This window comes from Lutra lutra, chromosome 13 (genome assembly GCF_902655055.1).
Source record: "Lutra lutra chromosome 13, mLutLut1.2, whole genome shotgun sequence".
Taxonomy (NCBI): Eukaryota; Metazoa; Chordata; class Mammalia; order Carnivora; family Mustelidae; genus Lutra; species Lutra lutra.
This window is the reverse complement of record NC_062290.1, coordinates 74,543,868-74,559,541: the sequence shown is the minus strand read 5'-3', so window position 1 is coordinate 74,559,541 and position 15,674 is coordinate 74,543,868. Positions and strand designations below refer to the sequence as shown.

The 15,674-nt window shown below is 41.3% G+C and overlaps 1 protein-coding gene across 7 annotated transcripts in view; it reads left to right on the top strand.

The window, feature by feature from the left end:
* The first annotated feature begins 1,721 nt into the window (after positions 1-1,721).
* Positions 1,722-15,674, top strand: part of PTBP3 (polypyrimidine tract binding protein 3) — a 121,762-nt gene continuing 107,809 nt past the window's right edge. For 4 of the 7 annotated variants that reach the window (XM_047699124.1, XM_047699126.1, XM_047699123.1 and 1 more), the window contains exon 1: positions 1,724-1,912. Coding sequence is in view for 3 of the 7 variants with exons in the window: in XM_047699121.1 (XP_047555077.1) it covers positions 1,905-1,912; positions 4,859-4,892 (42 nt within the window). In the remaining 4 variants the exon portion in view is untranslated. Of the gene's footprint in view, positions 1,913-4,858; positions 4,893-15,674 lie in introns of all 7 variants that reach the window. The other 3 variants (XM_047699120.1, XM_047699119.1, XM_047699121.1) reach the window with 2 other exon arrangements.

The following is a 15,674-nucleotide window of genomic DNA, read 5'->3' as shown; positions in this document are numbered from 1 at the left end:
AGTACAGCTATGAAAGAAATCTCCAGAGTTTTTAAGTAAAAAGAGCAAATAAAAATGGTGGGGGTCTAGAAACACACTCACAGAATTGATTCATTGGTTATCATGGGTAGGGGGTAGGTTGTGAAGAAATATAATCCTAAGTGTTTAATATTTAATACTATTTCAATTTTCCAAAATGAGCATATATGTTTGTTACTCCTGTAGCTAAAAAAAAAATAAATTAAGGAAATTTCATCAACAGACTATATCCTCAAAACAATATAAAGATTGCATCAAGGACTTGCCCATATTTTTAACATCCATCTGGCAATGTGGGGTGGCAATGTTTACAACTGCAACTTAATACTTAGACCTAACATATAAAATATATTTCATCTTTTGTAAAAGACGGACTGAAGTTAGATACAGTTCTTTAAAAATAGGGTCCCCAAGAAATGAGCTATCTGAAAATTGTTTTTTGCCAAGAAATAATAGAGCCATCGAGGAATCCATTCAACCATGAATGCTGGCACGTGAGTTTTTGGGTTATCCCTGCAGTGCTTGGCACATAGTAAACAATAGATAATGACTTAATGATGGATGAATAGACAGTTTAAGTAGTTTTAGTAGCGCCAACTTATTTAAAAGCAGGATACACTAGCAAGGATAGATGATGATTGAAACGTCTTGTTACTCGCTTCGCAAATGAGGTGGCTGAGGGGGAGCAGTCCTCTCTTCCCATTGAGATATTTGGTCGAGGACAGCGTTTAGTGACTTAAGTTTTGATGATCTGTGAATTGAAAAATCACTGAATTTCAGAACTAGACAGAATACAAAAGGGCAAACAAGCGAGTTGCCACTAATTATACATACATAATTTTGCTCAGAGGAGAAGGGGCTCTAGTGGCTGTGAAACTGTAATCACTGTATTAGTGAATCACTGTAATCACTCTACTAGTGTCTTTTTCACCTGAAAAAAGGGGAATAATCACTCCTTCATAGGATTTGTTTCTTTACATGGAGGAATATGAAAAACTGTATAAAATGCTGGCAACATAGTGACCATTCCGTGTTGTGCAACGAATGTTTCATATAAATTCAAACCCAGACTGTAGGGTCGAAAAGCACTCAGAGACTAAAACTGTTCACAACTGAGAGGTTCTCAAGTTCGGGCGGTCTCTTTCATTCATTTAAATCTCAACCACACCTATCCGGCGGGAGCGAGTCCCAGCAGTCGGCTCCCAGGATCTGGCGGACGACCCGCGGGCCTCGTACTGGCGGGAGTTCGTGGCAGCCCGGATCCCGAGCCGGGGCTTCCCTGGGTTGCAGGGCCCGGGGCTTCGAAGACCACGGCCCCCACCGGGCCTCCGTGCTTGGGGTCCAGCCACCGCCGGCCTCGCCCACCAATCCACCGCGGTTCTCGGGTCCTGGAGAGACACTCCTACCTACATTCCACAGCCGGGTCTCCAACGCTCTTCCCACGGGCCCGCGGGTGGGCGGGCGGGGCGACAAAGCGGGAAGCACAAGGAGCGCGCTCCCGTGAACGCAGGAGGGAAGCGGGGGCGAAGGGCGCGCGCGCGCTGGGGAGAGAGGCCGGGAGGCGGAGTCTTAGGTCGACGGCAGGAAGAGGGCGCCCTGGAGCCGAGCGGGAGGCCGGCTGGGGGCGGGGCGGAGGGAGGGCGTCGACCCTAGGGGGCGAGGCGAGGCGGGGACGCGCTTGCGGGGTGGGGAAGGCGGGGGCGCGGCGGTGGCGGGAGCGTCCCTGGTCTCCGCCCCTGTTTCCCACTCTCCTCCACCTCCTAGCCGGCGGGGCTCCGGAGAGGCGCCGCTTGCCCGTCCCCGGAGCCGCCCGGCTGCCGCCGCCTCCGCCCTCCGCTCGCGGTGAGCCCGTCAGTCCCCGCACCGTGCGCTCGTCCGTCTGGGCCATGGATGGGTAAGTACTCGAAGGCTCAGCGGTTGTGCGGGGCTGCTGTTGCCCCGCTTCCTTTCGGTTCTTGCCGGACGCGCCACGGCCGGGGAGCCGGGCGCGGCGCCGGCGGCCGGCGGCCGGGGGAGCGACCCCGGCCGAGTCCGACGGCGGGGCTTCCGGGCGCCCCGAATCGCGGAGGGGCGGTACGCCGCCCCCTTTCCTCCCCCGGCTGGGGCGCCCCCGTAATGTCCGCCCCTTCACATCCTCACACCCGGAAGCGGAGGAAAGCCGGGTGCAGCCGCCGGGTGCCGGGGTCCGCCCTCCGCGGGCAGAGTCCGGGAAGCCCGGCCCGGCCTGCCGACACTTCCTCTCAGAAAATGGTGCGCCGCGCTGGGGGAGGCGGAGGCGGCGCTCGGGGCGGGCGTCCTCCCGCTTGGGGAGTTGCTGTTTACCGGTGAGGTGGGGCGAGCGTTGGAGCTTCCCCTGCTGGGGAGGCGAGTGGCCGCGGAGAGGCAGACGGCGAGTGCACGCGTCGGGGCACGTCTGGGCGGCGACCTGGTCCCGAAGCCAGGGCCCCCCGCGGGGTGTCGACGTGCCGGGGAACCCGCCGAGGTCTCCGGACCTGGGCTGTGAGCTGTGCTAAGACCTCTGTATACCGGGCGTCTGGACCTGGTGATCGTGGACTCCAGCCCCCACATCCCCCCAAAAGAAACTTCGTGAATTTCTGCAATTTTCGGGAGCGTTCAGACGCTCTAAAAGTGAATGAGGTCCGTGGCCAAAATAAAAATATTTTGGATTCACGGATAGAAAAATTTCGCTGAGAACCAGGGATATGGCGTGGGACCTGATAATTTAATATTCAAAGAAACGACTAGATTAGGATCTTCGTGTATTAATTGTAGCATATGCATATCAAGATTTAAAAAATATCTCCCGCTCTGTTAGAGCTTGCAAATCCACTATTCATTCTCATTATATATTTGAGCTTTGGTTTGGCCTTTTACTTGCTTTTGAGGACAACATATCTGTAACCCCCCTGGTTGTAGAATATGTGGAACTTGCGTAAACAGTAAAAGCCTTGTACATGTTACCATAGAGTTGATGACTGTTGCCATGCTGTGTAAAGACAATGGAATCTTCCAACAATTTTTGCCTTCGTTAGACTTCTTTTATCTACTTTCATAACGTTAAGTCTGTATGATATTTGGATTAACTCATTTGAATGCTAATTGCACACTGCTGCAGATTTTAGAGTGCGGTTTTAGATTTCATTGATGGTTGTGATGTTCTATATTTTCTTTTAATTTAATTGAAGCTGTATTCATTGTTTAATTGAAACTTTTCTGAGGACATTGTTGAGAACTCATTTCACATCACCTGATTCAGTTACACTTTATATGTGTGCAAAGTTTTGCTGCTTTAATTTGTGCGATTATGCCAACATTTCTTTTCAGAAAGATTGTGAAATTAGTGTCTCACTGTGTGTAGTACGTTGTCGTTAGACAGTTTGACTTGAGCCGTGGAAGCAGGCTAGCTTTTTTGTATTGGAAAATTGATAGTGTGATAGTGATGACAAAAGACTCCACTTACATCTTGGCTGTTAAACTCTTGGGTAACTGAGAAGTGCAAACTTACTCTTTTGGATAGTTTAATAACTCTTCACCCTATATGTGGCTTTAAAGCTAGGAATGAGTTTTTTGGTTTGTATATGTGGGGCAGTAAGACATTCTGGAAGTTAAGTTCAGGACCTATACAATCTTATTTTCTATGCACTGTTATTTGTCACATTTAAATTTCAGACAAATGAATTGCAAGTTTCCAGAGTCTATAAGAAAAAATTAAAAATCGACATGGTTATTGTTTATTTTATTTTTTTTACATGGTTATTGTTTAAAACAAATTTGCATCATTGAACAATCCAGATTCATATTTTTTTTTTACTTTTATTAAGTAATGGCATTATAGGATATTAACAATATATAGAATTTAGAGCTTTCTTTTAGGAGATATGAAGGCAAACTGTAATTGAAGATTGTTTTGGTGTGAGAAAAGATGGATTTCTGTTTGGAGAACTTTATAGGAGTTTTTACACCTTGGGGTTAAGGGATGAGGTTTTGAACCCAGTGACTATTTGCTTTCAGGAGGCTAATTAACTTTCTGCATTTTCCCACAGCCTGAAAAGGTCCTTTTTCATTATTTTGGATAGTTCAAAAAGAAATATCAAACCATCAGTCAATATATCTTTCTAGTTCTTCCTCAAATCCCAACTGTCGTGTGTGTGTGTGTGTGTGTGTGTGTGTGTATGTATGTACGTGTTCATTTCCTCCTGAGATAATTTATACTTAAACACAGTTTTGATGTGGTAGAGTTTTTTTTAAAAAGCAGATCTTGAAAAAAATAAAAAATAAAATGCAGATCTTGAAAATTTTCATGTCTGAAATTTAATATTTGCATTTATTTTAGTTCTGAGAGACTATCTTAGTTGTATTTTGGTGAGCTGTTTTGGGTGGTAGATGGAAATTTGCTAGATACCTTCCATTTCTGTAAAAGCCACTCAACTAGTTTTGTTTCATTTAAAATTTTAAAACACGGTAATTCAGACCAGTGATTTAAAAGAATGAACTTTGGCAATTTTAAGTTTTGATTTGGATTTGTTAAATAGAGGTAAATAGATAAACACATGTTAGTCATTTTATTGAAACAGGTGTATTTTAATAAATGCTAAAAGAATTTGATTTACTTTTTATTTCTTACATTGTGGTTAAAGCTTTGCTTTATACTCTGCTGCTGCTAGACTGTCCCATCACTTTCCTTTGTATTAACATTTCACAATTCATCACATTCTTATTTTTATTAATTTTTATTATTATAATGCTTTTCCTTTTTTTCTTTAATCTTATTATCTCTGTCTTTGAAAAACTTGTTCTCTAACTTTGTTTTCCATTTTCTCTTTTTACTTTTTCCATACAGTGTTGTTACAGATCTTATAGCAGTCGGTTTAAAGGTAGGACTCTTTTACTATCCTTTCATAAACTTTTTAAAATCTTTGTTTTGGCATTTTTTTCCCCAGTGGTGATAATCATCTCATCTGTTCATAAAATTATGTTTTACTGTGTGATAATAATCTTTCATTTTTATTTAGCTTCAAAATAAGTGGACCTGTAGCTGATTTTGGATTTTACATATTTATATAGATTTTGGATTTTACATACAACATTATCTTGTATGACTAAAATGAAAGTTTAGCCCAAAGTTATTTTTACTTTCTTACAAAATACTTTACTTTTACTTTTTACAAAGTTTTTACTTGAATTATCAGAGTTTATTTGTTTGATTTTGTTTTGTTTTGTTTTAGGAGTTAGATGTAGCCTAGACTATATTTCCCTCTCATGTTTGTTCTTCTGTTTTCTCTTGGTTGTATATATGAGTAATAAAATAGTAATAGCAGCTAAAGTTTCTTCAATTCCTAGTATGTGTCAGCTGCTTTACACATATTTCACTAATTATGATAGTCCTTCAAGGTAGGTATTAATAAATTCCCATTTTATTTTATTTTAAAGATTTTACTTATTTGACAGAGAGACACAGGGAGAGAGGGAACACAAGTAGGGGGAGTGGGAGAGGGAGATGCAGGCTTTCTGCTGAGCAGGGAGCCTGATGTGGGACTCTATCCTAGGACCCTGGGATCATGGCCTGAGCTGAAGGCAGATGCTTAACGACTGAGCCACCCAGGCACCCCAATGAATTCCCATGTTAGAGATGTAAAAATAGGTGCAGAAAGTTTGTTTTCAAGGTGTTATGCACCAGAGTTCAAACCCATGTCTTTCTGGTTCCAAAGCCTGACTTTTTTTTTTTTTTTTTTAGATATAACTACTGTCAGTAATAAGGGTTCTGTCTAGAAAGTGAACAGGAGATCTGGATAATTAATATTTTACAGTAATAACTCTTCTAAGCTAAGTCACATTAGTTTTATCAGTCTTCTCATTTATTGAATTCTAAAATATAAATCAAGTAAACAATGTTCACCAATATGAGGCTTTTAAAATATAAACAGATGTGTTAAGGTTTCCTTTAGCAATTTGATATTTGATATACCTGAGTTAAGAATCTAGTTCTAGAGGCCACTTATGGTTTGGATTACTACAGAAAACAAAAATAAATAATTCATGTTTATATTATATGTATTTTGTATAAGGTTTCACCACTTTCTGTCTTCCTCTATCTCTTCATCATCTCTTCTTGCTAGCAATTTCAGCACTTCCATATTTGTAGTTACTGGATCTGGTGGCGGTGCTCTTATTCTTAAAATACCATAAAAAAATAAGCATAATAGCATATGAAACTAACAATAGGATTCTTAAGATTAACATAATAGGGAACCACTGCTTATACTGTCTTTTGAGGTTGGGTGGAGTTAGCTTGCTTTGGCAAACTTTGAACATACTTTATGAATTGAAAATAAATGAAGGAACCTCTTTAGTGAGATATGCTTTTCTTCTTTTTTTTTTTTTTCCACAGATACTTAAGTTACTTTCTCTTTTGGGAATGACACTAAGAGATTAGAAACTGCAGGCTCATATCTAGGACCACTTTTGGTGTCTCTATAGGTACCTGTGAGGGAAAGGATATCTAAAGTGAATGTTGGGGTGCCTGGGTGGCTCAGTTGGTTAAGTGCCTGCCTTCAGCTCAGGTCATGATCCCAGAGTCCTGGGATCGAGTCCCACATCACGCTCCCAGCAACATGGGGAGTCTGCTTCTCCCTCTGACCTCCCCTCTCATGCTCTCTCACTCTGTCTCTCTCTCTCTCTCAAATAAATAAGTAAAATCTTCAAAAAAAAAAAAAAAAGTGAATGTTGTTTGGTTTTAGCTGAAATGTGATTTGTGATTCTAAAGTTTATCTGGCAAAAATGAATACATGAGACATTTAAAAAACTTACCATTTTTGAGTAGAGAAATTATGCTTGAAAGGGTATTACGGCTTTTTTATTATGGGGGAAAATATATCTTAACGATAAATAAAAGAAAAAGATTAGACATGGCAACCAGGTTTGAATACATGATTTTGATTTCTGACTACCTGTTCAGTAGCCAGCACTTTGAAAACAAAGATCACATCCTGCTCTGAAGAGATCAGCTGATTTAGTTGTTTCACTAGGCATTCTATATTTTTATAGGCTTAAATATTGGAAATGGCAGTAAATTACTCATTATATAGAAGATTTTTCTTAAGATTGTTCTCCTTCTTTCTTGGATCCCATCCAAGGAGTTTAGTTACCAGGTAATAGGCTGATAAGGCTCATAATTCATCTAGATTGTATAAACCAAAATAAGCAAATTTAAATAAGTCTTTTAAGAATGTCAGTTACTAAAAAAAAAAAAAAAAAGGAATGTCCGTTACCTTCCTCTGTTTGTTATCTGAATATGACAATACAACAAATAGTTTCAGCCAGTGGCAAAAGTGGATTTCAGGTTATGGTTCATAAGCTGCTTTCCTGGATTCAGAAAAATATGCATTTCATTTTTAAAGAATTAAAAATATCCTTAAATATGAAATCCCTTATTTTAGGGGAAGAAAGCTGAATTATTTTTTGATGACTGATAATGAACATATGTCAAGAACTTTACTATACCGGGGCGTCTGGGTGGCTCAGTTGGTTAAAGGATCTGCCTTTAGCTCGGGTCTTAATCCCAGGGTCCTGGGATGGAGTCCTGAGTTGGGCTCCCTGAAACAGGGAGCCTGCTTCTCCCTCTGCCTCTGCCTCTCTGTTTCTCATGAATGAATAAATAAAATCTTAAAATTTTTTTTTATTATACTGGATAAATCAGACTGTCAGCATTGTGGGTAACATAGCTTTTTGTGTGTGTACCTAAGTGTATTTTAAATTTCCAGCTTATATTTTATTTTACTAACTAGCTTATCTGAAACTCAAGTATTTCCCATATTTTTGGTTATTTTCCCAAAGTACTATAATCGTTATGGCAAATGATTTTTGGGCACCTGGGTGTCTCAGGCCATTGAGTCCGACTTTGGCTCACTCAGGTCATGGTCTCAGGGTCCTGAGATTGAACTCCCCGTTGGGCTCCCCACTCAGCAGTGAGTCTGCTTCTCCCTCTCCCTCTGCCCCTTCCCCTGCTCATTCTCTCTCTATTTCTTCTCTCTCTCTCTCTTGAGCTGGGGAAGGGGGAGACCAGAGGAGGAGGGAGAGAAGCAGTCTCTCGGCTGAGCTGGGAGGCTGATGCTGCTCAGTCTCAGGATGGAGAGATCATGACCTGAGTCGAAATCAAGAATTGGCCACTTATCCAACAGGCACCCACTCCCCTAAAACATGATCTTTTTAAAATGATGATACTCCATATGTTTTCTGGGTAGTGTTCCTATTTTAAATGATTAGATGAGTATAGAAAAACTCACGTTTAGTGGACTAAAGTTGGCTTCTAATAATTACCATCCTGTCAGTATAAAGGAGAGAGCAATATAACAAATTTAAATTAATTTTGAAGATTCATTTTTTATTTGCTTGACCAGAGCTTAGCAAACTCCAGGCTGTGGACCAAATCCAGCTTGCCACCTGTTTTGTAAATAATCTTGTTGGAACAGAGCCATGCTAATTCCATATTGTCTGGTGACTTTCACAATAGAATGGTAGAAGTGAATAGTTGAAGCAGTGATCATATGACCACAAAGCCTGAAATATTTACTTTCTGGCCCTTTTCAGAAAATGCTTGCCTGCTGCTGTGCTTGTGCTGTACAAAATATAGAAGGCCTTTGCTGGAATTTTTTTTTAAATTGGGCTGTAATTTACATAGAGTGAGATGCATGTTCTCAAGGGTACACAGTGCAATAAATTTTAACAAATGTATCCACCTGTGTTTCCTCCTCCCCAGTCAAGGCCCTAGAATATCACTGTAAAATATTCTTTCTTGTCTTTTTCCAGACTCATTCTAGGCAACTGTTCTGATTTCTATCATTGTAGATTATTTTTTCCTGTTTCTGAACTTAAGTGGAATAAAATATTTACACATCATATACACAGCTCTTTGATGTCTGACTTCTCTTACTCAGCAAAATGATTATTTGTTTGTTTATAGATTTATTTATTTGGGGGGGGGGATGGGAAGAAGGAACCAGAGAAAGAGTCCTTAGCAGACTCTGCATGGTCTCTGCCCCATCTCATCACCCTGAGATCACCATCTGAGCTAAAACCAAGAGTTGGTTGCTCAGCTGGTCCCTCAACCGACCGACTGAGCCAGCCAAGCGCCCCTCAGCAAAATGATTTTTAGATTCAGCCATGTTGCATGTATCAGTGGTTGATTATTTTTATTTCTGAGAGTATTCCATTATGTGAACGTATTACAGTATTTAAAAATCTGTTCCTGGGGCGCCTGGGTGGCTCAGTGCGTGAAGCATCTGCCTTTGGCTCAGGTTGTGATCCCAGGGTCCTGGGATCGAGCCCTGCATCGGGGTCTCTGCTTGCGGGGAGCCTGCTTCTCCCTCCCTCTCTGCCTACTTGTAATCTCTCTCCTCTCTCTCTCTCTGTCAAATAAATAAATACAATCTTTAAAAAAAAATCTGTTCTCATGTTGATAGATGTTTGGGTTCTTTCTAGATTTGGGCTATTTTGACTAAAGCTGCTGTAATCATTTGTTTATGTCTTTGAGGAGATATATGTTTCATTCTACACCATACCTAGGAATAGAATTAGATAATGTGTATGTTTAAATTTGTAAGAGACTGTCAAACTATTTTCTTTTAAATGTTTTACCACTTTATACTCTTAACTAGCGTTGTATTAGAGTTTAGGTTGCCCACATCCTTGTTTACATGTGCATTTTGCCAGTCTTCACTTTTATCCATTCTAGTGGGTTTAACCAGAATTGCTAACGGTATCTCATTATAGTTTTAATTTACACTGACCTCATAACTGGTGGTGGCGCTTACCTTTTTGCGTATTTCTACCTGTTCGTGTGTTTTTAGCCATTCACATATCTTTGTGAATGTCTGTTAAGTTTTTTTTTTTTTTTTTTAAGATTTTATTTATTTATTGGACACACAGAGATCACAAGTAGGCAGAAAAGCAGGCAGAGCGGGAGGGGGAGGCAGGCTCCCTGCCAAGCAGAGAGCGGGATGCGGGGGCTCTATCCCAGGATCCTGAGATCATGACCTGAGCTGAAGGCAGAGGCTTAACCCACTGAGCCACCCAGGCGCCCCCGTCTATTAAGATTTTTACCTTTTTTTTTTTTTTAAAGGTTTGTTTATTGGGGCGCCTGGGGGTTCAGTCGGTTGAGTGGCTGCCTTCAGCTTGGGTCGTGGTCCTGGGGTCCTGGGATTGAGCCCTACTTCGGGCTCCTTGTTTACCAGGGAGTCTGCTTCTCCCTCTGCCTCTGTCCCCTGCCTCATGCTCTCTCTCAAATAAATAAAATCTTAAAAAAGAAAAGATTTATTTATTTTTAGGAAGAGAGAGGGAGGGAGGAGGAGAGGACATGGGGAGAGGAGCTGAGGGAGAGTCTTAAGAAGACTAACTCTGAGCACAGAGCATGACCTGGGGCTTGATCTCAGGACCCTAAGATCATGACCTGAGCCAAAACAGAGTTGGGTGCTTAAGCAGGTGCCTCTTTTACCTACTTTAAAAAAAAAATTTTAACTTTAATTTTTATTTTTTTAAAGATTTTAATTGAGAGAGAGAGAGCAAAGAGAGCTTATGAACACTGGGGAGGGGCAGAAGGGGAAGCCGACTTTCCACTGAGCAGGGAGCCCCACACAGGTCTTGATCCCAGCCAGGACCCTGAAATTATTATTATTTTTTTAACGTATAATGTATTATTTATTTCGGTGGTACAGGTCCATGATTCATCAGTCTTAAACAATTCACAGCACTCACTATATCACATACCCTCCCCAGTGTCTATCACCCAGCCACCCCATCCCTTCCACTCTGATCCACTCCAGCAACTCTCAGTTTTTTTCCTGAGATTATGAGTCTCTTACATTTTGTCTCCCTTTCTGGTTTCATCTTGTTTCATTTTCCCCCCCTTCCCCTATGATCCTCCATCTTCTTTCTCAAATTCATCATATCAGTGAGATCATATGATAACTGTCTTTCTGTGATTGACTTATTTCGCTTAGCATAATACTCTCTAGTTCCATCTGCATCCTTGTAAATGGCAAGATTTCATTTTTTGATGGCTGCGTAATATTCCTGTGTGTGTGTGTGTGTGTGTGTGTGTACACCACATCTTGTTTATCCATTCATGTGTTGATGGACACATCTAAGCTCTTTCCATAGTTTGGCTATTGTGGACCAGGACCTTGAAATTATGACCCGAGCTGAAGGTAGACACTAACTGACTGAGCCACTCAGGCACCCCTACCTATTTTTTTTTTAAATAGATTTCTTGCTGTGGTGCCTGGCAGGCTCATTCGGAAGAGCCTGTGACTCTTGATTGATCTCAGCGTCGTGAGTTCCAGCTCTACATTGGGTTTATAGGTTACTTAAATAAATAATTAGATGAAAAACTGGGAAAAAAAAAAGGTGGGTTTTTGTAGATAGCATATAGTAAGACTTTTTTAAAAACTATTTTAGTATTTTATTTATTTATTTATTTTTAAAAGATTGTATTTACTTATTTGACAGACACAGATTGCAGGTAGGCAGAGAGAGAGAGATGAGGAAGCAGGCTCCCTGCGGAGCAGAGAGCCAGATGCGGGGCTCAATCCCAGGACCCTGGGATCATGACCTGAGCCAAAGGCAGAGGCTTTAACCCACTGAGCCACCCAGGTGCCCCTAGGATTTTATTTATTTAAAGGATTTTATTTATTTGTCAGAGAGCAAGAGTGAGAGAGAAAGAGCACTCACAAGTAGGGAGAACAGCAGGCAGAGGGAGAAGCAGGCTTCCCGCTGAGCACGGACACACACCCCCCCCACCCCAGTGTGGGACTCAATCCCAGGACCCCAGGGATCATGACCTGAGCTGAAGGCAGACGCTCAACTGACTGCACTACTGAGGTGTCCCAAGATTGTTTTTTTAAAAAGCTTTTATTTATTTAATTGAAAGAATGTAACAAGGTGGAGCATGTTGGTGGGGGGCAGAGGGAGAGGAAGAAGCAGGTTCCTTGTTGATCAGGCAGCTGATGCAGGGCTAGATCTCAGGACACTGGGATCCTGAGCTGAGCCGAAAGCAGACAAAAGCCACCCAGGTGCCCCTAGTAAGGTGTTCTTTAAATCTTGTCTGACAGTCTGTCTTTTAATTGGTGTATATAGACCATTCACACTTCAGGGGATGAATTAGTTGTATTAATACCTACCTTATCCATAATTGTTTTCTGTTGTTAAAAAACAAAATCAGGGGCGCCTGGGTGGCTCAGTGGGTTAAGCCTGTGCCTTGGGCTCAGGTCATAATCCCAGAGTCCTGGGATCAAGCCCCTTATCGGGCTCTCTGCTCCACAGGGAGCCTGCTTCCTCCTCTCTCTCTCTGCCTACTTGTGATCTCTGTCTGTCAAATAAATAAATAAAATCTTAAAAAATAAAAAAAAAACCAGTCAGTCTAGTTAAATTTGAAGATCTAATTGGATTTCTTTTTTTTTTTTTAAAGATTTTTTTGTTTTTTATTTTATTTATTTATTTATTGGTCAGAGAGAGAGAGAGAGAACACAAGCAGGCAGAGCAGCAGGTAGAAGCAGAGAGAGAAGCAGGCTCCCCGCTGAGCAAGGAGCCCGATGCGGGGCTCGATCCCAGGACCCCGGGACCATGACCTGAGCCGAAGGCAGAGGCTCCAACCCACTGAGCCACCCAGGCACCCCTCTAATTGGATTTTCTTTTTTTTTTTTTAATGTTTTTGTTTTAAGATTTTTATTTTATTTTTATTTGACAGACAGAGATCACAAGTAGGTAGAGAGGCAGGCAGAGAGAGAGGAGGAAGCAGGCTCCCCGCTGAGCAGAAAGCCCGATGTGGGGCTTGAACCCAGGACCTGGGATCATGACCTGAGCCGAAGGCAGCGGCTTAACCCACTGAGCCACCCAGGCGCCCCTCTAATTGGATTTCTTAAGTGATTCATGAATCAAGTAGCATCCCAGCTAATAAGAAGAGGGGAGCTTCAGGGTGTCCTACAACAGGTTTTTAAAGGAAGGAAGGTGGGGCAGGAAGTTATTAGTGAAAGAAAAGAAAGGAATGTTTAGGCAAGATCACCTTCTTTTACAGGGGTCTTCTTATGCAGATTACCTCATCTTCCTCTGGGGGATTGAGAGGGCTCTGTGACAGATTACTTTATTAATGCTGATCAGAAAATTCCTGACTGACCAGTTAAGACAATTCTGGGGGAGGTTGAAACTGCTAGTAGGTTAGGGATTAAGTCCAGATTTCATGATTTGTCTTAAGTGATGCCACTTTGGGCCTGTGGTTTTCTTTGTAACACTGTTCATTCACTTGTTCTTTGTTTTTATTTTCTTCATTCCATTTTTTTACCTTCCCTGGTTTTGATTTCGTTTATCTCTCCTCTCAGCATATTATACTTATTTTAAATAGTTTTTTACTGGTTTCCCTATTCTAGTTAAATTTATAAGCTCCTCAAGGTCCATTTAATTTTGATAAACTTCTTTCCCATGTTTTGGTTATGGCTTTTTGTTCTTGTCTAAGAACTCTGCTTATCCCAAAGGTAGAAAGATACTCTTTGTTTTAAGAAGCCTCTACTTTGAACTTTTTAAAAGGTTAGGTCTGAGGTGAATCTCATATTTGTTTTTGTGTGTCTTAGAGGTGCAGATTGACTTGTTTCCATAGGGTTATCAAGTTAGTTCTGCACCTTTTGTTAAAAAGGTTTTCCTTTCTGTAATGAATTGTTTTGGTACCATTATTTGAAAATCAGCTCAACATTAGTGTCTATGCACAATGAATTTTTATCCATTATCTATTTGTTATGTTAATATCACCCTATTTTGAAAACAGTGGATTTATACTGTGCCTTAAGATCAAGTAGTGAGGTTCTCCAGCTTTGTTCTTCTTTATCAATATTGTTTTAGCTATACTAAGTCATTTGTATTTTCCTTGAAAGTTTACAATTAGCTCATCAGTTTCTGTCTAGAAGCTGGGATAATGAGTTGGGTTGCATAGACTATATGGGTCAATTACGGAGAAATTGATGTTTCAACCATAGTGAATTTTTGTAATTTGTGGAACAGAGTATATCAGATTTTTAGGTCTTCTGTAATTTCTTTTAGTGCTGCTTTGTAGTTTCCAGTGTTTACTGAAATAAACAGGTTTACATGTATATTTTAATCTGTATATATATTATTTTTATACATATATTACCTATATATTGTTTATATATTTATGTAAATATATATAAATATATATTTAACCTGTATATGTACATTATATATGTGTGTGTGTGTATATATATATATATATATATATATATATATATTTGGTGTTTACTGATATAAACAGGTTTACATGTATATATATATATATATTTTTTTTTTTTTTTAAGATTTTATTTATTTGTCAGAGAGAGAGGGAGAGAGAGTGAGCACAGGCAGACAGAATGGCAGGCAGAGGCAGAGGGAGAAGCAGGCTCTCCGCCGAGCAAGGAGCCCAATGTGGGATTCGATCCCAGGACGCTGGGATCATGACCTGAGCCGAAGGCAGCTGCTTAACCAACTGAGCCACCCAGGCGTCCCAATATATATACATATATATATATTTAAAGATTTTATTTATTTGACACAGAGAGAGATCACAGTAGGCAGAGAGGCAGGCAGAGAGAGAGAGGAGGAAGCATGCTCCTTGCTGAGCAGAGAGCCCGATGCGGGGCTCTATCCCAGGACCCTGAGATCATGACCCTAGCTGAAGACAGAGGCTTTAACCCACTGAGCCACCCAGGCGCCCCTACATGTATATTTTAAATATATTACTTTTTCCTTTTTATGGTAAGTTGTGTTCTTGTCAATATACAGAAATACTTTGCACATTTTGTTATTGTATTTTTTTAATTGCTTAGGATTTTTTTATGTACCTGATCATGTCATCTGTAAATATAGTTTTATTTCTTCCTTTCCAATCTGCATGATTTTTTTTCTTGCCTTAATCTAAAATTTAAGACCTCCAGTGTAATGCTAAGTAGAGGTGACAACATGCTTGTCTTCTTCCTGCTCATAAGGGAAAGCAGTCCCATCTTCCTTACTGTAGGTTTTTCTTAGATGCCTTGCTCCTGTTAAAACATTGCTTTCTGGGGCGCCAGGGTGGCTCAGTGGGTTAAAGCCTCTGCCTTCGGCTCAGGTCGTGATCTCAGGGTCCTAGGATCGAGCCCCGCATTGGGCTCTCTGCTCAGTGGGGAGCCTACTTCCCTCTCGGCCTGCTTCTCTGCCTGCTTGTGATCTCTGTCAAATAAATAAATCTAAAAAAAAAAAAAGATTGTAGCTTTGTTTAAAAAAAAAAAAAATTGCTGGGGCACCTGGGTGGCTCAGTGGATTAAAGCCTCTGCCCTTGGCTCAGGTCATGATCCCAGGGTCCTGGGATTGAGCCCCGCATCGGGCTCTCTGCTCAGCGGGGAGCCTGCTTCCTCCTCTCTCTCTGCCTGCTTCTCTGCCTACTTGTGATCTCTATCTGTCAAATAAATAAATAAAATCTTTAAAAAAAAAAAAATTGCTTTCCGGGTGCTTGGGTGGCTCATTTGGTTGAGCCATTATCTTCGGGTTGGGTCATGATCCTGGAGTCCTGGGATTGAGTCCCGCATAGGGCTCCCTGCTTGGCAGGGAGTCTGCTTCTCCCTCTGACCCTCCCCCTTCTCATGCTC